General features: G+C 51.3%; 1 protein-coding gene across 1 annotated transcript; it reads left to right on the top strand.

The window, feature by feature from the left end:
- Positions 1 to 12,407: 12,407 nt before the first annotated feature.
- LOC135285566 (maestro heat-like repeat-containing protein family member 6) lies at positions 12,408 to 19,193 on the top strand. The gene is made up of 14 exons (XM_064397954.1): positions 12,408 to 12,920; positions 13,210 to 13,274; positions 13,380 to 14,026; positions 14,284 to 14,431; positions 14,640 to 14,830; positions 14,913 to 15,050; positions 15,331 to 15,445; positions 15,617 to 15,754; positions 15,986 to 16,162; positions 16,294 to 16,449; positions 16,608 to 16,709; positions 16,925 to 17,027; positions 17,302 to 17,358; positions 18,841 to 19,193. The coding sequence occupies exons 1-14, from the start codon at positions 12,803 to 12,805 to the stop codon at positions 18,879 to 18,881; spliced, it is 2,196 nt and encodes a 731-aa protein (XP_064254024.1). The 5' UTR covers positions 12,408 to 12,802; the 3' UTR covers positions 18,882 to 19,193.
- The last annotated feature ends 4,254 nt before the right edge of the window (positions 19,194 to 23,447 follow it).

Here is a 23,447-nt window from a genome sequence, read left to right on the forward strand (position 1 = left end):
GTAATTTCCTGCAGCACAAAAGCCTCTTTACCGTGATGACACAGAAGAATCTGGCATTAAAGACTCCTCACTTCAGGAAAGCTTTACTTTCCATTTCTCAACTCAAGTAGTTCCAAAAAAGTTGCAAACTCCCCCAGTCAATTGTGATGGCCTGAGAACATGAGAGTTGGAAATTGCCTTCCCCTCTCAAAGCAGCAACTCATGTGCCTTGATGTCATGCATTGGGAGTCACTTTACAAACATTACACTACCCAGAGGTGAACAGAAGGCCATTCTTTGCTTTCAAATGGTTTTCAATGAACGGATGGTAACATCCTCATTCCCTTAAGGAATAGAAGCTCTAAAAGAATGCAAGTCCTCTTCTTCCCTGCAGGATAATCAGGACCATGAACAGAAATAGTCACAGGTATTCTTTCTGCCCTCCATAACCAATGCTCCACCAAACCACAGATGCTGTCTTCAAACTGACTCCAATTCCAGCCTAGACCTCTCCCCTTCCAGACAACTCTTTCCCCAACCTGCCCCCCAACACTAATCCCCCCAAACACCCGCACAGGAGCCCTCAACACCCCGCCAGGACCCCCAGCTGTCCCTGTCCCTCCGCAGAGCTTTCCCAGCCTCCAGCAGACCCCCTGGTTCCCTGCACGTGCCGTGGGATGGCCCTCAGGAGGATCTGCTCCAAGGCCTTTCCCGGGAGCAAGCTCAGGCTGCCAGGCCCATGGTTCCTGGATCATCCTTCCCACCAAGCCTTCCTGTGCACGGCTGTTCCCTTGGCACATTTGCGCTTGGCTGGGACTTCTCCACTCAGCCAGGGCTGCTGCTAAAGGATGGAGAGCAGCCTGGCAAGCTCTTCCTCCGGCTGCCTCTTTCCTCTTGGGGGAGGTAGAACATTCCACAGGCAAGAAACTGGTGCCTCCACAGACCCTGGATCCATGCTGGGACAGACAAGGATGTGAAGTATGTCATATGAAAAAACTCTTTATCACTAACCGCTCGCATTTGTTCTGTCTGTTCCTTTGTTACCCGTGGTATAAAGCAATACTCACTCGTTTGTCATACACAGAGGCCCCCGCCTACACAGCTCATTCACACCATGTGGGTTCAAGTCTGATGGGTGCCTTGCACAGGTGGCACATGGAGTCCCACCTACACGGTCCCGGGTCAGGGGCGAGCGTCCCCTTGGTGGGTTAGAGTCCCAGAGTTCGGGAGTGGTGTGCTAACTGGCATTGATTAAATGTGGCTGGAATTTGGATTGGGAGCTGGTTTAGAGAGTTTATTAAGTCTGGTATAATATCGTGTGTGTGTCCATGTGTTAAATCTGTCAATGCAACATCGTTTATTCTTTCCTTATGTGAAGATAAGGAAGGGAATGTGCTCAACACTGTTACCTTTTTCCTTTGGGGATGGAATGCTATTAATTGGAGTAGAAGTAGTCAGAAAATTGAGTGTGTGTTCCAAGGTTCATCTCTAAGAATGCAAGAAGTGGAGACACAGTCTCAGAGGGAAACAGCGTTGTATGGTTGTCCTGGGTTGACTATATGATGCTTTTATCCCCAGTCGTCTTGTTCTGTTTATACTGAATAATAAGTTTTACACCTTTAAGATTCTCTTCCAGACAATGAAGAAGGGAGGGAAGAAGCGCGCAGTTTGTTTTCAGACTGCTCTCACTCCTACACAATCCTGCTCCTGGACTGTGTTGTCTGCGGATGGACAGACAGACGGACAGAGCTCCTTTTTTCCTCTTTTTTTTTTTTTTTTTTTTTTTTTTTTTTTTTTGCTTTTAGTTAGTTTTAGCTAGCTGAGGCAAAGAAGTTCCCTGGACTGTGATTTTTCCTTTTTCTTGGACCTGTTCAAGCCTGCTCTGGACTGAACACCCAGAAGAGCACCGGCAGCTCCACCTGTGGCCCCCTGGCCGGGCCTGGGCCGCGGCGTTTCCAGCACCAGAGAGACTGATCAGAGACTGAGTGAGCCGAGCTGCAACCCGGGGAGGGGACTGTTATGAGTTTGCTTTTTTTTGTTTTTTTGGAGTAGCGAGAAGTTTTATTGTTTAATATTGTTTGGGTTCTATTGTTTAATAAACAGGTTTCTTTCCACTTTTTCTCCATGGGGGTATTTTCTCCCAAACTGGTTTGAGGGGGGAGGGGCAATTGGAGCTGCTTTTGTAGAGAAGCCCCTTTGGGGGTTATGTCCCAAACAAGCCCCGAACCAGGACAATGGTCTTGCAGATTGGAAATTGAAATTGATTGTCTAGAGAACTTAAAATACTCTGAGGAGGTTCTGGAGGACATAGGTCCCTGGCAGCCTAGCGGGGAATTTTTCCAGCAATAGGATGCTATCTTTTGGATGCTCGGAGCACCTTAAGCGCTCAGACAATTTTCTAGTTTGTGGGAAAGCCCCTAAGTACCCTTTTGTGTTGTATGAAAGAGTGTGAATATGTGGAACTGCATTTGCATTGTCACCCAGAGGGGCTTGGCAGGTGAGGGACAAGGAAGAAGTAGATGGTGAGAAAGGCCAGAGTGACTCTGACACGAATGAGACTTACAGTCTGACAGGAACCAAGTGCAGGAGCTCTACCTGCATTTCCATTTTCTGATGACGGGAGTGGCAGGGAAAGCAAAGTGGCTGATGCCCTATGCTCCTTGTAACCCTCTGGTCCCTTGTTTGTTGTGTAGGGGGCGTAGAGATTGTAGTCCTTGTAGTGGCCCAAACAATTGGCCCATAGAAGAGAGCAATAGCCTACTTCTCAAAACAACTGGATGAAGTGAGTAGGGGACAGCCTGACTGTGAGCAGTTGCTGCTCTTGTTTCAAACATCCAAGAAGCCTGAGAATTCACTCGAGGTCAACAAATAATTGTATTTATCTCACATTCAGTAGCAGCACTTCTTGAGCAAAAGGGTGGGCGTTGGCTTTCACCCTCCAGATTGCTTAAACATCAGGCAGTTTTGGTGGAACAATGTGGTATTACCAAACTAATGTCTTCTCTAGTTAATCCAGCAGCATTCCTGGCCACTCACCAGACAGACAAGGAACCTTTGTAGCATGACTCTATCAAAACCATGAAGTCCACTTTATTCCAGCTGCCCAGATCTTAAAGAAAGCCCAAATCCAGCAGGAGAATCTCAGTACACAGATGGGAGTGGCTTTGTAAGAGCAGATCAGTGAAAATTGGGATATACAATTAGCATGGAGCAATAGGGGATAGAAGATAGAAGATAGATACTTGAACCCGTACCTTCTGACCAGCCTTAGGAAAAAGGATCACTATATGAACAGATTCCAAGTATGCCTTCAGAGTAATACGTGCCATGAATCAGTTTGGAAAGAAAAGGATTATTGACAGCTCAAGGAAAGCAAATTAAGCATCAAGAAGAAATCTTAAAATTGCTGGAGGCAGTACTAGTACCTCAAGAGGTTGCAGTTATGCACTGCAAAGGACATCAGAAACGAGAAACAGACCCCAAAAGGGGTAACAGGTTGCAAAAAGAGCAGCAGAACAAAGCCATGCTGAGTTTTGGGCACTAATTCCCAAAGGTAAGGAACAATATGACAATGATGTATGTCGTATAATCAGAAAGATCTAGAATTAGCAAGGAATTTATGAGCAGAATGGAAACATATTGTTTTTGCAACTCCTCAGGTATAGACAGTTATACCTGAAAAAGCATTGTGAAAATTAATTACAGATGAACATAATTGTATACACTGGGAAGAGGATGCCTTACATAATTATTTGAGAAGGACAAGAGTAAGATGCAACCTGTACTCTAGTGGAAAGCTGGTAACCCAAGGGTGTGAAATGATGTCTTAGAACCAATCCACAAACTAGGACTAGAGTTGAGCTTGGCATAGTAGACAAGGGACAATATCCTGGACAGCACTGGCAAGTTGACTTTTCTCAATTGCCAAGAAAATGGGGCTATAAATACCTTTCACCTTTCACTGATACCTTCTCAGCGTCACCTGAAGCATTCCCGACCCAAAAAAATAAAGCTAAAGAAGTTGTCAACATTTGGTTAAACAGCATAATGCCCTGGTTCAGAGTGCCTTTAGACATCTCCTCTGATCGAGAGCCACGTTTCCTAGCAAATATTGCACAGCAACTTTGCAATAAGCTCCAAATCAACGGGCACCTACACATGCTGTATTGGCCGCAGGCCAGCAGCCAAGAGGAAAAGAGGAATTATCTCCTAAAACAACAAATAGTCAAAACTGGACAAGGGGCCAACATACCTTGGCCCCAGGCCCTACTTTTGGCTTTATTATGGATTTGAGAAGACCAAGAACAAAAGAAAATCTGAATCCCTTTGAAATACTGTACAGAAGACCATATAAGCATAACTGTCAAGGGGAAGACATTGTACAAGTTGGGGAGGGGTATCTGCAGAACCATGCTGTGCAACTGACAAAACAGCTGCATCAAATAAATCAACACATTTTGAGCAGAGGAGCAAGAGGATGCTCCTCTCCACAAGTCCAGCCTGGGGACCAGGTATACATCAAATCCCCGGGGGGAAAGCCTCTTATCCCAAAATGGAAAGGACTCTATTTAGTACTTTTAATCACTTATAGAGCCTTTTAGGCTTGAAGCGTTAACCTCTTGGCTACACTATTCCAGAATTAAAAGACTTCTGCAAAAGGCAAGAGGAGTACACAAGTGGACCTCAGAAAGAACAGAAGAAACCAAGATGCGCTTCACACCATCATTGTCTTCCTGATATTTCTGATCGGAATCCAAGGCACAGTAGGTGACTGTCACTACCATCATGATCTCCTTGGCCTGCGAGATCCTGCTAGATGAAACACTCAAAAATATTCAGGACCTAACTGGCTAAAAGGGATTAAAAATGTAAAAACTCTTTACACTATTTTAAGGATTAATGACTGAGCAGTTGAAGATTGAGGAAAACCTGACTCCATGCCAGCCTTTCTTGTCCCACCTGAAAGCAGGACCTCTATGGCGTGTGAATTTGAAACTCACAAACCTCTTTTAGTTGTGATTATTACTGTGACCATGCACATCCGTGACCTTTCTAACAAGCAGCGTGTGAATCCATTCTCATGTGATTCCTATCAGGATTTTGCGCTATGCAAATTAAAATGGGAGACTATAACCTAGCACAAGATAGTTCCCTTCTTCTGCAGGGCACAGGTGGGGTGGGAGGACCATCATCACACAGAGATACAGGAATTGAGCCTGCCAGGAATGCAACCCAACACATATTGTTTCCAGCAGGCAGTTCTTGTGCCACTAGAATAATAAATTGTCCTGTTGGTATGCTTAGTACGTGGAACAGGTCTCACAGAGCATCTGCTTTTGAGAACTGAATTTCATTCTTGGCATATTCCAGGCCATCAGAAATAGTCACCAATCCAGTTGGAGGGGAAGCCGGGAGCACAATCATCCTGTTAGGGTATATCATGCCCAATGTCATGACCGTGTGATGGCAACCCAGATATGCATGGACTCCTGACAGCACAACTACATCCTCTTGTGGGCTGAGGTACTCAGAATACTCAGCCATTTGTAGTAGGAACTTTAGTAAAGTAAGTGTAATTTGTAATACTACCAGGGGCCAGTGTAAGGTTTCTGAAGGTTTCTGAAACGCTTGCCTAAAGGCAGGCAATGTATCTGAAGAAACCTGTTACCATGCCTTGGGTACTCGACAAGGAGCAAAACAGAACGGGTCACACAACAGGCATTTAAAATTAAAACAAACAACTTTACATTAGCAAACAATGGCATAGCATAGGACCCATATGTGAAATAATATAGTCTTTCACTCTGTGGTAAGAAAAACAAATGAACAATTGTTGCTTTTAGATCCACAGTACTCTCTGAAAATGCTGGATGTAAAGATAGAGGCTAATAGAACCAAAATTAAACAGCAATACTACCCGTTCATACAGCAAAGCCTAAAAGGCTGGGAGACATGGATACATTGCCAGACACCAAATCATAGGTCTAAAAAAGGCTTAAGGGGATGGTTTGGGTCTGAACTGGTAATATGAAATTCTATTGATCAAGAAGTCTTAGCCAATAAATGAAGCACTGTGAGTTCTTATATTGGACAGACACAAACTCCTCTCAGATCAGCCCTGCTAACACTTGCCCAAACCCACAGCCTGGCACCTAACCTATTAACCACCCTGGCCAACAATACACAGCAGGATTGTTTCCAGCAGTTGTTGGCTTTATGGGAAAACTACAGGGTAACATTTCTTTAGCATTTCAGTGTAGACAAGCTCAGCTGTGGCTACAGTCTGTAATCTCAGGAAAACTTAGAAAAAGGAGAGCTGAGGAAATTGCCAAGAGAATTAACTAAATCATGCCTAAAAATGAAACCACAAAGGAATTTGAAAAAGACTTCCACACTTGGTGGCAATTGGTCAGTTTCACATAGAATGAACAGAACCCTGCAGTGTTTTACATTAACCATTAAGAATGCAACAAAATACTGTGTAATTCCAGTTTTGGCCCTTGGAGTTATAAGAACTCATGTAACTCTCGGTCCCGTTCAGCATAATGTCTGGGTCATTTTCAACAAGAAAACTGGAAACTGGCAAACTCTTAGTATCAAAGCATGTGTGCCAAGGGATGCACTGAATTTTGTGTGCAAAAATGCAGGGCTTGACAGAGAGGATCGGTGTCTGCACACTGAGGGCAGCCCTTGTATTTGTGAAATGAGCCCAGTAACCCATGCACAGTCACAGGTATGTTATGTGGGAAGGGGATGTGCCTGGGTGAGATCTGCTTGCACAACTATTACAACAGATTCATTAAATGAAACTGCTAATGGTAATAACTTCTCTATTTTTAATTCACAACCAAAAGTGGATGTGACTTGAGCTGCACCACACAATAACTTCTCTTGAGATTATGCAGAATGCGTACGATGTGTATCATGAAGCACCCAAATTCCAAACTGGAAGGAACATTGATGTTCCAAAACAAATACTGTACCAGCCTAATATAGAATGGCTAGTGGCAGAAGTCAAAAATGCATCTCACAGAGCCTTATGGACACTCAAATTGCTATCAAAGAAGTTACCAAAATCATCACCAAAATAGAGAAAGATAGAGAACATCATGAGTCAGATGTCTTCTTGTGATGGACAAATCTGCAATCACCAACAGCTCCTCAGATTTTTAGCTTCCTCAGCAAACCCGTTCTAATTTTTAAAAAAATGAACCCTCCTCTAAACCATCATGAACCTATGGATGTGGTAGAAAATTAAAAGAGCAGCATAACAGTACATATGTCCTGTGGACTGTGGAGGGAATCTTGCAAAAGAATTTGCATCAGGGTAAAGAGAAAGGGAGGATGAAACAAGGCCTTTGTTTGACACAAGCACAAGCAATTCACATAAGCAAACAAGTACTTAGCACAGACCCAGGTAAGTACTTAGCACCAGTTAGCATAAGAAAAACCTGGGGGCCTAACTTGACAGGAGAGGGACTTGAAAAAAGCTTTAGACACATTCTAGCAGAAGAAGGAAGGGCAAGTAGGCAATGAGCCCTGTGCAGGGAAGCCATGAGGAAGAAGTGCTGCTTTAGGGCATGGAGACCGCTCTGGCCAGCGCCTGGACATCAGCTTCAAGGACAGGAATCTGACAGAATGTATTTCTAACCCCCTGCCTATGCAATCACCTCAGCAGGGTAAAGATGGATGGTATTTTTGATGCAATTCCTACATCAACTCACTGAAATTTATACATGGCAGAGAAGCATTTTGGTGGGGTGCAGACCCCTGCCCTCCCGTCAGCTCAAGAAAAGGGCTTTTGGTGGACAGTGCATTTGTCTGCAGATCTCTTTGAATTAGGGAGACCCCTCGGGACTGCTGTATCCTGAGGGAACAACATGGGCCCTGACCTGTGCCTCAGCTTCCAGGGCTGCTCTTGGCCAGCATCCTGACGTGGATGCAGGACAGCTGCCAGGCACTGCTGGGACCCAGCGGGACAGGACAGGCTGTCTCGTGCCTACGTAGCAGCCCTCACACAGCCAGGGCCACCCCGAAACCAAACAAAGGCTCACATGTCAGCAGAGAGGAGCAAGGAGCACTGGGCTCCTCTCAGGGGATCTCAGCAGGGTGCTCCAGTGGGAGGGGCAGGCAGGCCACCCACCTTCAGGGCATCCCCTGCATCAACAGGACGTGCATTTTGGCCTTTTCATCCCTCCACACCACAACCAGGCCTGACATCTCCTCCTCTGCAGTTTTTCCACTTAGGACGTCATCTCACGCTTAGCCAGCGCATCAGATGAGGCCGCAATGGCTTCTGATACCACCTCCATGCCAACCACATCTCCATTGTGTGCTGTTCCTCTTTCACAGGTTGACTTCCCATCAACTGACCAATCCATTGTTTCTCTCAAGGGTCACATTCCCACCAGTTCAACCATAAGGTTTCCTTTACTGTCTGTTCTTCATTATCTTGCTGACGTGCACAGCAGCAGATCAAATGTGGCAGGGCCTTAGACACGACTTGGCTCCTGACTCACAGGCTCCTTGTGCCACTGCTGGCCTTCCGTGTGCTCAGCAGGATCTGTACCTGCACAGGGTTGTGGAACTGCACCTTCAGCACAGGGACCGTGCCAGCCTGAGCTGCCCTCGTTCCTCTGGGTCTGTGCACAAAACACGGCGTGGCAGAGAACGGCAGCAGGGGCCTGTGTGTCCCATGGCCCCGGATTTGTTCTGCTGCAGCTCCACAGGGATGCAGGCAAAGTGAAGAAGCCAAACTGTTTATTCATGGAAGGCGAAGCAAAGGGTTGAGCTGGGTGGGGAAAAGGGGAAGGGCGGGATCTGAGGACTAAAGGGAAAGAGCCGTGAACAGGGAGGGAGAATGGAGGGAAAAAGAAGGGATGGGCAGAGTCTGAGGGCTGGAGGGAGGGAGCTATCTATAAGCAGGGAGAGGGCTGAAGCCATGCAAGTTTCCCACAGGCTCAGCTGTGCCAATCATCAGCGGTGCCTGGAGCTCCAGCTGGTCTCTTCTGGTCTCAAGGCAGTCTCATCTTCCATGGCATTTGCAGGTCTTCAACAAACTCTGGTTCTTCTGAGCCCGTTCTGCAGCTCTCCCACTGACTATCTGTTGAACTAACATGTATGCCTGGGAAGGGCTGTCATCTCTCCTCAGGGCTTGAAGGGCTGGAAGGGAGAGGAACAGAGCCACAGTCAGAGCCTGGATAGGTGGGAATCCTAGGAGACCGTCCTGCCAGGGCCATCCCACCCAGCTCTGGCCATGGCCACAAGAGAAGGGGTGTCAACTGGATCAGCTGGCCATGAATCCACACTCCCACATCCCTGCAATCTCTCTGTGCTCTGCCCATGCCACCCCTCATCCACACAGGGAGTGAGCCTGCCGCAGCCAGGACAGGGATGGCAGCTCCCTGCCCAGGCACTGCAGTTCTCCTGCCAGTCCCGCTGTCAGCCCGCTGCCCTCACTCACTCTCAGTGAGGAGCTGGAGCTCTCCTGGCTGCCCCCTCAGGTGCCGCCCGGCCACCCCTGTGAACACAGAGCCTGTCAGGGCGGCAGCGGCACAGCTCCCTGCCAGCGGCGCTGCCAGCGCTGCGGCCACACGCCCTGCTGGCCCGGCAGGGCTCAGCCCGGGCCCTTGCCGCACGCTGCCGCCCAAGGGCACGGCTGCCAGAGGGCGGCAGCAGCGCCCGGGCCAGGCGGGGCTCCACGGCGCCGGGCCCGGATGGCGCTGCCGGGGCAGCGGGCGGGGCTGGGGCCGAGCTGCGGCGGGCCGGGGAGGGAGCCCGGCCTCGGGGCTCACCCATGAACCTGATGGCCGCCTCTCGCAGGGGCTCCTGGGGGCTCTCCAGGTAGCGCAGGGCCCGGCGCAGCTGCTCGGCCGCTCGGCTCGTGTCCTCTGCCAGCTGCAGAGAGCGGCAGCAGGGAAGGCTCGGCGCGGGCTCAGCCCCTGTGGCGGGCGCTCCCTGCGCCCAGCCCCGGCCTCCCCTGCCCGCACAGCCCTGAGGCGCGGCCAGCAGCCGCTGGCGCCGGGCTCCGCAGGGGGCAGAGGGCCGGCTGCTGCCCGGGGAGCCGCGGGGCCGCCCCGCAGCACTGGGGCTCCATCGGGAGTCTCATTCCAGAATGAATTTGTGGTAGACTAAAGCCCCTCACTCCCCATGTCGAATAAATTAAATTCCTGCCCCATAGGCCTTATACTACGCAGTACTGTTTGCTTTGATTAATTTCTGGGCATCATTACGCAATGGATTTCAGTAGCATCATCCCAGGAAAGCTTTTGGTCCAGTCCTGCATCCCTATTTCAGACTGTACAGAAATTTTGTGGACTTGTTCCCACTCTACCTGGAATCTTCCAGCACTGCAGATGTTCAGCTATTACAGCCCTACATGGGAGAGACATTAATTCATCCAGGAAATGTTTCCAAAGGCTTTGTGGGCAATCTTTGCTTGGTTTCGGTAGTGAAATTCGTATCCTGGCAATGTTGGAACTCATTGACTTTTCCAGCATGTGTTTGCTGATGTTTGCATCTGGAAATGGAGAAGAGATTGTTGGAAGCTTGATATATTGCGATGCCTGAACTTCCCTGTTTGTGGCTCCCCAGTGCCGTGCTTAGCAGGCACTCAGTTGTGTTTGGACATGAGCTACCACTGTCAGACACGCAGCAGCTGGAGCATTGAACATCAAAGACTGAGCTGACGTTTTTCCCAGAACACAAGGAAACATGGCAGTGCCTCTGTATAATCTGACTGTCCTGTGAAATTCAGCAGCTGGTGGTGTTCAGGTGCTGCTGCTGTTATAGATACACAGTACAATACTGGCCTTTTCAAATGTTGAAATGGATTCTATATGTGTGGTGTTAAAAGAACTTTGCTATAAAGATCTCGTTTTCATTTCTGTTGTTAACTAAAACTTAGAAACAGCTGATGTAGTATGCTTGTGTTAAAATGCCTGCTTGCATGGGATACCATCCAATGAACATGTGACGAGGACACCTGCTGCAGATATGCCAACTATCAGCACTCATGGTCTGAAGAAAATGTGGACCAAAACCTGTCACCGTTGAGTCAGGAACCGAAGTGAAGTGACACATTAACTCTCTTCAGCAGGTTAATGCTGAGTTTATTAGAAAGCCATTCCTTTTTATACACTGTTCCGATATAGCTGGACCTGACTGGTCATTTAATCAACACCCCGTCACCACTGGCTAATTAAGAAGATGCCCTTTGGTAAACATCTTCTGAGAAAACAACTGTTCAAAACACCAGCCGCAAGATTGTTTTCATTCTTTCTCTCAGCCTTTTCAAAACTCCCCAGAACAATTCCTGGGAATGTTTATGTGGCCTTCTCACTGACCAGGCTGTCAGTATCCACAAAAGCCCGTAAATGGAGGTGATTATAAGAACGAACTAAAAGCACAAACAAGGAATACGCATGCTCTAAAAAGGCAGACGTGAGGAGGAGCCATGGAACAGTTCTTGAAACATGGAAACTGGTTTGGAGAAAAGTTCAACATGCATAATTGTTTGTGAATATGTAACAGGCAGATGCAATAGAAATGGTATACAAAGAGTGTTTTCAAAATAGCTGGGATAGTCTAGGCTGAATGGCAAAAGGCATCCAGTCAAAAATATTTGCTTTATTCTCTCCTATTGTACTTTATTACATTTTCTAATTTTTTTACAGGAGAGTGAACCTTGTTTTTCACACTGCAATCCCTTCTATGAAAAAAATCATGACTAACAGCCTCTGCCTTCTCCCAGACACCAAGTGTTGCAGCAGTGCTCCAGGCGCTCCTGCCAACAGCCCCTGCAGGGAGGAGCACAGCCCCCAGTGCACGTGGGCTTTGGCTCCCTGTGGCACACAAGCCCCCCGGGGCACACGTCTCTGGGGCAGGAGAGGGGCAGCAGCACTGCCAGGGCTCGGGGGGTGGAGGCTCTGCTTGGGCAGGGACTCTGCCACACCTGCTGATGGCAGCGCTACCCGGCCCCCAGGGCTCAGAGCAGCATTGGTGCCCTGGCCCACACGTTCCCTGTGCCTGTCACAGCCGCGGGTTTAGGATGGCCAGCAGCCGGGACGTGTCCCAAGGAGGCCGTGCCAGCTTCCGTGGAAGGCCCCGTGCCCTTGCCAGCGCGGCTGCCTCGGCAGCCCTGGGGGCTCCTTCTGCTGCCCTGAGCCCGCAGAGCAGGGCAGCGTTTGCTGATGGGCTGAGCCCTTCCTAAAGATCCTGTCGGGCTGCCTTAGACACTTGGGGCCAGGGATTCCTTCCAACCGGGGCCACTTTGGGTGGGCTGGGGGCGGCCCCAGGGCAGGTGGCAGTGGGTGCAAGGGCCCTTTGTGACACGCTGCAGCACTGGCATGGAACGGGACAGGGTGTCCTTTGTGACACGTGGTGACATAGGAGCTGGGGGTGACAAGAACACTCCACAGCGCTCGGAGCAGGCGACGGGACAGGACGGGACAGAGTGGTGCTGTGAGGAGCCCCTGCACAGCGCACTCGTTCGTGTCCCACCCGGAGCTTTTTCCAGACGCTGTTCCTGCAGCTGGCCTTGCGGCCAGACTGTGGCATTTGGTGACTCGGATCTTTTCCAAGACATCTATCCCTGTGGCCTGTGCACTCCAGGCCAGACCGTGGGATTTGCTGACCTGAATCGTTGTTGAGGAGTCTCCTGTGATTTTGGCAGGAGTCCTCAAGACCAAAGTGCAGGACTTGCTGTCCTGCTGCCTTCCTGAGGCTTCTCTCTTGCAGGTGCTTTCAACAACTGCAAGACTTGTTGACTTGGCAATATCCCGAGGAACCTCTATTTAAGGTGCCCTCTAGGCCAGACTCTGACATGGCAGGCAGATTCCTTGGCTTGTTCATAGTGCTCAGGGGGAAAAAAAACAAAGGCCCTGGAGCTGCCCCAGCAGAACAGCCTGAAGAGCCGGAGCAGATCCAGACACTGCAGGATGGTGAGTGTCAGAGCTGGGCCACAGGGCTGATGGCTGCAGCCAGTGTGGGCCCATCCCATCCCATCCCATCCCATCCCATCCCATCCCATCCCATCCCATCCCATCCCATCCCCTGGGGACATGCCCATGGACAGGACGGAAGAGGGCCCAGGCAGACACCCCGCAGTGGCCGTGCTCCATCCCCCTGGGGCATCGCGGGGCTGTCCCTGCCTGGGGAGCGCAGGGCTGGGCTGTGTTCTCCGGCCTCTCCCGCAGCCCCTCAGCTCTGGCTGTGCTCGCTCTTTGCCAGATGCAGCCGTGGAGCACACACAAGAGCAGCAATCCAGCCGTGGCCGCTTCCACAGAACCCTGAAGGTACCTGCAGCCATCCCATCCATGCGCTGGGCCTGCTGTCCCTGCTCAGCCGAGCACTACGCTTGGAGAATGCCATGGAGCATCTCTGGCTTCCCTGTCCTGCAGATGTTCCGGAAGTTTCTGCGAGTTCAACGCAGAGAGACCGGGACCAGTGCAGCTGAGGGCCCAGCCGAGCCTGACTCGGGGCTGACCGAGTTCCAGGCAGAGCCTGATGTCAGCCTGGATTCAGCTGAGCACTCACAAGACTCTGACACCATAATGAAAGAGGACATAGCAAACGGAGACAAGGCAGTGACTGAGGACGTGGCCATGACAAATGCCAACACTGGAGAGACTGAAGCCACCGCAAATCCTGACACCACGCCCACTCCGACTCTGATTGAGGAATTGGTACCAGAGTATTTCAGGGACCCTTGTTTTTCTTCTCAGGAGCAGCTAAGCAGGCTGGGATCAGGCCTGGAGGCCTCCCAGGACTTTGTGCCCCCTCAAGCCGTGATCACTGGGGCCCCTCAGCCTTTGAGGCCAGCACATTGTGGCGGGAAGGGAAGCTGGGGAAGTTGCTCCCTTGAAGAGCGCTCCAAGTTTCCCCCAGGTGTCCTCCAGGTGCCAGCCATTGTAAGGAACATCCACCAGAGGCTGCTGTCCCATGACACTGTGGATGCCAGGCTGAAAATTGACATTGTGAGGCTGGCTGAAGAGCATCCTGTTGATGTGGTGCTGACCCTCCTGCGCTGTGCCCCAACGTGTGACAGGTACAGGGCCCACGTGCCTTGAGAGCTCAGGGCTCACCAGCCTTTAGGGCCCGTGGCCCATCACAGCCTGTCCAATGGGCTCTGCCAGACAGGCAGAGAGCTCCAGGACCCTCGGGCCCCTCTCTTTGCCCAGCCTGCTGCCAATGCTCCCTCCCTGCCCCTCAGGGCACCGGGGCTCTGTCACCTGTGCCCCCACAGCTGCACAGGGCATGGTACTGTGACTGAGACACCCCTGACACAGAGCCCTGATCCCACAGAGCTGCTGCAATGATGTGGAGAGCCATTGCTTCGTCAAGACTAACAATGGAGAAAGTGCTGCCAACACTGGTCCGTGTAATGGAGGATTGGCCTCTGAGCAAAATGTGCACCTCCGATGGGGACAATCAGGACGTTTTTGCCCTGGCTGTGAGTTTCTGGAACTGGTCTCTTCTCAGTCCCCGGCTGCCTCTCCAGCAGCTCTCCATCCTCTCCCTGCCTCAGTCACTGGGCTGAAACCTGGGCTAGGGCCAGGCTCAGGGGCCACCAGGCCCACTGCTCCCCCTGCATCTGCCCCTGGGCCCTGCCCCAAGGACACCTCGGCACTGAGCTCCGTTTTGGGCTGCTTCTCTTGCAGGCAACTCTGGTGATCTGGGTGATTGTCCAGGTGCCTCTGTACCATGAGACAAGGATTCATTCTTTCTACCCTCTGTTTACGGCTCTGCTCTTCCACGTTGTCATCACCACACAGCAGATGCCACCAGAGGAAGTTGAAAACTTCTGGAGAGCATGCCAGGAGGAAAATCGCCTTCCCTGCAGGCCCAACAGGTCCCAGTCCTCCTGTCCTTCCCATGCCCTTGTGGCCAGTGCCAGTGCTCCCAGTGTGACCTGGGCTTTGCTCTGCACACAGGTTTGCAGTGCAGGCCATGAAGGCTCTGCTCTACCGACTGCAGTGTGACCAGGAGGTGATGGATATGGAGCGTAAGTGTGGCTGGGACACGCTGCTGACTGCTCACACCCAGCACTATGCCGTGGGTCTGCTGGCCAGGTGAGACCCCCTTCTCCTCTACACTGCCCTCAGCATTTCTGCCCTGTGCCCGGGTGCCCCACACAGTCCCTGTGGTCAGGGGCCAGAGGGCCTTGACACCGAGGGACAGCCAAGGAGACTGGAAAAGGCTGGGAGAGGAGGGTGCCCCGAAGGGGCCACCTCCCACAGCGCTCACATCCCCTCCAGGGAGGCTGGGGAAAGACCAGACCTCCGTGAGTCAGTCCTGGCAGAGGTTTGGTCCCCCCACCTCAGGGTCTTGGTGCCTTTTTCCCCCTTCCAGGGAGATGCGCCATGTCTTGACCTCCATGTGTTCCCATGTCGCATACCGCCTTCTCCTTGTGCTCAGCTGTGAAAAGCCAAGGTGGGATCTGCCCTTCCTGGCATTCCTTGTGGAGGTGAGCCTGGTGGCCAGCACTGCCTCGCTGAGCTGCCTCCCAGCTCTCTGCCCTCTCATAGCCACAGCTGCCTGGGACGGTGCCCGTGCCCTGTGCTGCTGCCTGGGCCCAGCCCTGTGCGTTTCCGGGCTGCTGCTGGCCGGGTCCCCCATCACTGCCTGTGCCTTTCAGGTCCTCGAGTGCCTGGACTTGAGTAAATGTGCTCACACTGTCCTGAAGATCATGTCAAGTTGCCTGCACAGCAAGTGCAGGGAGAGGCGTCGCCTGGCGCTCAGAGGCCTCGAGGTGCTCAGCAAGGATCCCTTGATGGTGAGAAGGGGCAGCGGCTGAAGCTGCCCTGGGGAAGGCAGCCCCATGGGCTGGCAGGGCTTCAGCAGCTGAGGCAGCTGCTCCCAGCTCTCCTGCCTCACCTGCCCCACTGCTTTGGGTCAGGCCTTTGGCCCGTGGGCCCTGCAGCAGCAGGGTGGGGTCGCAGTGCCCGGGCGCTGTTGGCGGTGCAGCCGTCCATGGCCTCCCAGCTCAGCCTTGTGTTCCACACAGGCCAGACCTATACGCAGCGTGTCTCGAAGACTTCTGGAGCTGCTGGGTGATGCAGATGGACAGGTGGTCAGCATGTCCCTCTCTCTGTTGAAGAAGATGCTCCAGAAAAAACATCTCATGATATCCAGCACTTCTGCCTCAAAGCTAGCTGAGGCACTCCTGCCACTCTTTGACCGTGTAAGGCTCTGTGGCCCCAGCCATGGGCACTGGCCGCTGGCCAGAAATTTTGTGCTCTCTGGATATTCAGGCCTTTGCCCAGGAGTACTGCATATGTGATGCTTAGGCCTTTTTCTCCTTCTTTCCTCCAGGACAACAGCCATCTGCAGCTGCTCTCCATTTCCCTCTTCTGCAAGGTGATGGAATTGGTAGTGGAAGAGGGTAAAAAGCCCCTGAAGAGAATTGTGAGCCAGAGCCTGCTCCCACTCTTCTTGCACTGCCATGAGGAGAACCAGCGTGTGGCAGAGGTGAGGTTTTCTGTGATGCTGGTGGATCTCTGGCAGGGGGCTCAGCTGCCTCCTGCCCGGTGCCTGGTGGGCTGCAGCCTCCTCCAGGCCCTGGCACAGGGATGTGAGTCCGGTGCCCTGGGCTCTGGGGCCATCTCTGGCTCTCTGCTGCTCTCCAGGCCTCTATGAAAACGCTGTATTGTGCGGCTGGCTTCTTGGAGAAGAGGGATCTCCAGAGGGTTCTGAAGACAGAGCAGCCATTGAAAATTGATGAGTGCCTGGTAAGAAGGGCCTGGAAGCCCCAAGCTCAGCCTGGAGAAGGCCCCTGAGCGCGGTGCTCAGTGTGCGGGGCTGGCAGATGTGCCCCTGCCCGCTGCTGCACTCAGAGGCCGCGCCTCAGGGCTGTGCGGGCAGGGGAGGCCGGGGCTGGGCGCAGGGAGCGCCCGCCACAGGGGCTGAGCCCGCGCCAAGCCTTCCCTGCTGCCGCTCTCTGCAGCTGCTAGAGGACAGGAGACAAGCGAGCGAGCGCATGCAATGGGCCCTGCGGTTCCTGGATAGCCCACAGGAGTCCCTGCGAGAGGCGGCCTTCAGGATCATCGGTGAGCCATGAGGCCGGGCTCCCTCCCCGGCGCGCCGCAGCTCGGCCCCAGCCCCGCCCGCTGCCCCGGCAGCGCCATCCGGGCCCGGCGCCGTGGAGCCCCGCCTGGCCCGGGCGCTGCTGCCGCCCTCTGGCAGCCGTGCCCTTGGGCGGCAGCGTGCGGCAAGGGCCCGGGCTGAGCCCTGCCGGGCCAGCAGGGCGTGTGGCCGCAGCGCTGGCAGCGCCGCTGGCAGGGAGCTGTGCCGCTGCCGCCCTGACAGGCTCTGTGTTCACAGGGGTGGCCGCGCGCTACCTGTCGAGGAAGAGGGAAGAGCTCCAGTTCCACAGTCAGGGTGAGTGAGGGCAGCGGGCTGGTAGCGGGGCTGCCAGGGAGAGCTGCAATGCCCGGGCAGGGAGCTGCCATCCCTGTCCCGGCTGCGGTGGGCTTCGCTCCTTGTGTGCATGAGGGGTGGCGTGGCCAGAGCACACAGAGCGATTGCAGGGACACTGCTGGGGGGATTCATGGCCAGCGTCTTGTGGCTGATCCCGTGGGCCCCTCCTCTCTTCTGGCCGATAGAAGAGCTGAGTGGGACACCCTTGATGTATGTAGTGGTTTTGGTTTGCCAATTTAGGATTTCCTGGCCAATGTGCCAATTGCTGTGGTGGGTTCAGTGCTGGTTAATCAGCATTTCGCTCACTAGAATGTATTTACTCATTTCCCCTTTGGATAGGATTAAGAGAAAGCCAAAGCAGGCTCGAGCCTTTAAAAGGGTATGAAGAACAATTTATTAAGAGAAACTAAAAGAAAGAGTAATAAGAGTCAGAACAAAACCTTCAGAACACTTCTCCTCCCCCTGCAACCTTTTCTTTCCCACTGAAAATGTAAAGAGACCAAACCAAAATTTTGAGTCAGTTTACTACCTCTGCAATAGTCTTTTGTCTCTTTGCTTAAGGAGAGAAGTTCCTCTTATTAATGTTATGGAGACTTTTCCATAAGAAAACAGTTCTCTTGTGGCTCTCAATTTCCATGAATAGCAGCCACCCAGGGAAATGTGCAATGCTGAAATCACTCCCATTTTCCACAAGCTTTTCCCACAGCTGTGTTTATGTGGCATGTCAACTTATGGGCAACTGTTTTAAAGATGAGCTGTTCAAAAGCAAAGTTCTTGTTCTCTAAAATCATCTTCATCTCTAGCAAGAGAGATCTTCTGTTCCTGGGGACACAGGATCTTCATCACTCTTCTCTCCGTCTCTGTTGAAACTTCTCAAAGAATCACGGCTACTTTAATATCTGCTGACTTTAGCATGGAGGTCTTTGCTCAATACCATTTGAACACTTTCATCTCCCCATACCTTCATGCGTTATAGGGAAAAAAGTATCATTCTCCTGTTTATGGAGGAGAATGATACTTTTTTCCCTATAACGGGAAGAATATATAATACAGGAGAATTACAAGAGAATTTTGGCCTAAAACTAAAGGCATCTCCTCATCTTTCCTGTCTAGGACTTGACTTCTTCTTCACGGACGTCAGCCAGGCCTTGGCTGGGCCAGCAGTGTTACCTCTTTGTCGGCCAGAAGGGAAAAGAGAAAGTTCCCCGAGTTTCTTTTGTTTTTAAGATGTGTTTTTCACAGAGGCTTTTGTGTACAGCTTTCCAGATTATCAATTCCCAACGGCAGCCATTGATTGGTTTCCTAGCAGACACGGAGGAAGCTGCCAGCAGCTTCTCCCAAAACATGACGTCTGGGGTGCACAAAGCAGCACACCTTGGCAGGAGGGTCTCCTAGGATTCATGCAGATGTGGGTGCTGACTGTGGCTCTCTTCTTTGTTCCAGCCATTTCAGTCCCAAGGAAAGACACTAGTCTGTCCCACTGAAACCTGAATATTCACGCCCGGTTTGCCAGAAGAGCTGAAGAATTAGGTCCATCTTCAGGATGCGGTGAACCAGTGTCCCAAGAACAGCACCAGGAGACACTGAACAGGACACCATCTCCCATTGCCGCTGGAGCTCCAGGCACAGCTGATGATTGGCACAGCTGAGCCTGTGGGAAGCTCGCATGGCTTCTGGCCTTTCCCTGCCTGTAGATACCTCCCTCCCTCCAGCCCTCAGACACTGCCCATTCCCTCTTCCCTTCCCATATCACCCCTTGTTTTTGGATTTCATTAATAAACGGTTTGGCTTCTTCACTTTGCCTGCATCCCTGTGGAGCTGAAGCGCCGCAAATCCGGGGCCCTGGGACACACAGGCCCCTGCTGCCGTTCTCTGCCACGCCGTGTTTTGTGCACAGACCCAGAGGGCAGGTCAAGCTGGCACGGTCCCTGTGCTGAAGGTGCAGTTCCACAACCCTGTGCAGTTACAGATCTTGCTGAGCACACAGAAGGCCAGCAGTGGCACAAGGAGCCTGTGTGTCAGGAGCCAAGTCGTGTCTAAGGCCCTGCCACATTTGATCTGCTGCTGTGCACGTCAGCAAGATAATGAAGAACAGACAGTAAAGGAAACCTTATGGTTGAACTGGTGGGAATGTGACCCTTGAGAGAAACAATGGATTGGTCAATCGATGGGAAGTTAACCTGTGAAAGAGGAACAACACCCAATGGAGCTGTGTTTGGCATGGAGGTGGCATCACAAGCCATTGCAGCCTCTTCTCACGCGCTGACCAAGCATGATATGACGTTATAACAGGAAAAACTCCGCTCCAGAGGAGGAGATGTCAGGCCTAGTTGTGGGGTGGAGGGATGAGAGGGACAACATGCATGTCCTTCTGATGGAGGGGATGCCCTGAATGTGGGTGGCCTGCCTGCCCCTCCCAATGAAGCACCATGCTCCATCTCCTGCTCCTGCTCAGCGGCTTTTCACCATTCCAGGGGTTGGTACATATTCTTTGCAAGAGCAGCTGATCAAACAAAACTGGATTTCCAATCACAAGTACGATTAAGTCTTTCTGCATGGGAATCCTCCAGAAACTGTAACACCCCTGATTTGGGAAGAGCCAATCTGAGGATGTTCTGAACCCAGCTGAGAGGGATTCCATGGCAGGCATCCATGGAGAGCACAGGGGCTGGGAATGCTGGAAGTTTTCAAGAATAGCATCCTGAAAGCACGGCAGTGCTCCATCCATGCACAGCAGGATCAGGAAGAGGGCAGAACCAGAGACCATCCAGGCTTAACAGGCAGCTTTGGGTGTGCCCAAGAGCAAATGAAGCAGCAGCACGGTGCCCCAGACTCGGACACGCGACCGTGCCGGTGCCCGGAGCGCTGGCAGGCAGTGCCGGGATCCCGGCTGTGGTTCTGGTCCCCATAAGTGAGGAATGGCAGCCCCAGGCTCAGCCCCAGGCAGAAAGCCAACCAGGTGAGAGCAGAGGGAGGGCACCCTCCCAGTCTCTCTTGGCCATGGTCGCAAAACAGCCCCTGCTGCTTCTTCCTCCGCCTGTGTTTGGGGTGTGCTGGTGGCAGAGGCAGCCAGCTTGTGCTCTGCGTTCCAAAGCCCGTTGGGAGCGGGCATGAAAAGCGCAGTGTGCACAGCAGAGAGTCCTGGAAGGTGCTGGCAAGAGCGTCCTGCGGGAACAGGGCTCTGGTCCCTGGCCGGGAACAGCCTGGTTTTGGTGCCGAGAGCGCAGGCAGGAGTTGAGGCAAGGGAAGAGGCAGTGGGAAGCTTGTGTTTGTAGAGGGCCTGGGGCTGCACATCTGAACCTGGAAACACATTTGGGGCAATGACAGCTAGAGCTGGAGTGCCTGTCCTGAAAGGACCTGAAGTCATTCAGCTTTGCCAGCATTGCTGAATGGTGTGTTGGTGTTTCCCAGGAAAACTGAACATTTCGGGAAACGCCTTAGGAGGAATGGAACTTCCTTCTCAAGGAAAGTGCTCCCCAGGGAGCTCCCAGTAAGATAGGTGCAAGTGTTCCTCTTTGGTCTCTCTCTCCAGGCAGCGTGGAGTATCTGGGCTGATCTTGGTGTGTCCCTGGCCTCAGAAAAGGCCTGCAAGGTTTGCCTCCCAAGGTGACCTGCTCATTGGGCCTCCCTGTGCATCTTGCAGAGAACACGGTAGGCATTTCTGGCAGCTGGGCATCAGCAGGCCTTAAAATGGGGGCGTGTTGTGGAGCAAGCACAGCTGAGATCCCCAGAGAGGAGCCCAGTGCTCCTTGCTCCTCTCTGCTGACATGTGAGCCTTTGTCTGGGTTCGGGATGGCCCTGGCTGTGTGAGGGCTGCTACGTGGACACGAGACAGCCGGTCCTGTCCCGCTGGGTCCCAGCAGTGCCTCGCAGCAGTCCTGCATCCACGTCAGGATGCTGGCCAAGAGAGGCCCTGGAAGATGAGGCACATGATTTTAAGCTTGTGCAGATATACACAGGGGATGGCCAATGGTGTTCCCTCAGGATACAGCAGTCCCGAGGGGTCTCCCTAATTCAAAGAAATTTGCAGACAAATGCATTGTCCACCAAAAGCCCTTTTCTTGAGCTGACGGGAGGGCAGGGGTCTGCACCCCACCAAAATGCTTCTCTGCCATGTATAAATTTCAGTGGGTTGATGTAGGAATTGCATCAAAAATACCATCCATCTTTACCCTGCTGAGGTGATTGCATAGGCAGGGGGTTAGAAATACATTCTGTCAGATTCCTGTACTTGAAGCTGATGTCCAGGCGCTGGCCAGAGCGGTCTCCATGCCCTAAAGCAGCACTTCTTCCTCATGGCTTCCCTGCACAGGGCTCATTGCCTACTTGCCCTTCCTTCTTCTGCTAGAATGTGTCTAAAGCTTTTTTCAAGTCCCTCTCCTGTCAAGTTAGGCCCCCAGGTTTTTCTTATGCTAACTGGTGCTAAGTACTTACCTGGGTCTGTGCTAAGTACTTGTTTGCTTATGTGAATTGCTTGTGCTTGTGTCAAACAAAGGCCTTGTTTCATCCTCCCTTTCTCTTTACCCTGATGCAAATTCTTTTGCAAGATTCCCTCCACAGTCCACAGGACATATGTACTGTTATGCTGCTCTTTTAATTTTCTACCACATCCATAGGTTCATGATGGTTTAGAGGAGGGTTCATTTTTTTAAAAATTAGAACGGGTTTGCTGAGGAAGCTAAAAATCTGAGGAGCTGTTGGTGATTGAAGATTTGTCCATCACAAGAAGACATCTGACTCATGATGTTCTCTATCTTTCTCTATTTTAGTGATGATTTTGGTAACTTCTTTGATAGCAATTTGAGTGTCCATAAGGCTCTGTGAGATGCATTTTTGACTTCTGCCACTAGCCATTCTATATTAGGCTGGTACAGCATTTGTTTTAGTACATCAATGTTCCTTCCAGTTTGGAATTTGGGTGCTTCATGATACACATCGTACGCATTCTGCATAATCTCAAGAGAAGTTATTGTGTGCTGCAGCTCAAGTCATATCCACTTTTGGTTGTGAATTACAAATAGAGAAGGTAGTACCATTAGCAGTTTCATTAAATGAATCTGTTGTCATTGTTGTGCAAGCAGATCTCACACAGGCCAAAATTGGAATTACACAGTATTTTGTTGCATTCTTAATGGTTAATGTAAAAGACTGCAGGGTTCTGTTCATTCTATGTGAAACTGACCAATTGCCACCAAGTGTGGAAGTCTTTTTCAAACTCCTTTGTGGTTTCATTTTTAGGCATGATTTAGTTAATTCTCATGGTAATTTCCCCCAGGTCTGCTTTTTTTAAGTTTTCCTGAGATTACAGACCATAGCCACAGCTGAGCTGGTCTACATTGAAATGCTAAAGAAATGTTACCCTGTAGTTTCCCCATAAAGCCGACGACTGCTGGAAACAATCCTGCTGTGTATTGTTGGCCAGGGTGGTTAATAGGTTAGCTGCCAGACTGTGGGTTTGGGCAAGTGTTAGCAGGGCTGATCTGAGAGGAGTTTGTGTCTGTCCAATATAAGAACTCACAGTGCTTCATTTATTAAGACTTCTTGATCAATAGAATCTCATATTCCCAGTTCAGACCCAAACCATCCCCTTAAGCCTTTTTTAGACCTATGATTTGGTGTCTGGGAATGCATCCATGTCTCCCAGCCTTTTAGGCTTTGCTGTATGAACGGGTAGTATTGCTGTTTAATTTTGGATCTATTAGCCTGTATCTTTACCTCCAGCATTTTCAGAGAGTACCTTGGATTTAGAAGCAACAATTGTTCATTTATTTTTCTTACCACAGAGTGAAAGACTATATTATTTCACACATGGGTCCCGTGCTATGCCATTGTTTGCTCATGTAAAGTTGTTTGTTTTAATTTTAAATGCCTGTTGTGTGACCCGTTCTGTTTTGCTCCTTGTCGAGTACCCAAGGCATGGTAACTGGTTTCTTCAGATACATTGCCTGCCTTTAAGCAAGCGTTTCAGAAACCTTCAGAAACCTTACACTGGCCCCTGGTAGTATTACAAAGGACACTTACTTTACTAAATTTCCCACTACAAATGGCTG

The sequence above is a fragment of the Passer domesticus genome, chromosome 23 (assembly GCF_036417665.1).
Source record: "Passer domesticus isolate bPasDom1 chromosome 23, bPasDom1.hap1, whole genome shotgun sequence".
NCBI classification, from domain to species: domain Eukaryota; kingdom Metazoa; phylum Chordata; class Aves; order Passeriformes; family Passeridae; genus Passer; species Passer domesticus.

Coding starts and splice junctions, on each gene's coding strand:
- LOC135285566 (XM_064397954.1), top strand. CDS start 12,803: ATGGCAGGCAGATTCCTTGGCTTGTTCATAGTGCTCAGGGGGAAAAAA. Junction 14,027..14,283: donor TGTGCCCCAACGTGTGACAG/GTACAGGGCCCA, acceptor CTGATCCCACAG/AGCTGCTGCAATGATGTGGA. Junction 14,432..14,639: donor AGGACGTTTTTGCCCTGGCT/GTGAGTTTCTGG, acceptor CTTCTCTTGCAG/GCAACTCTGGTGATCTGGGT.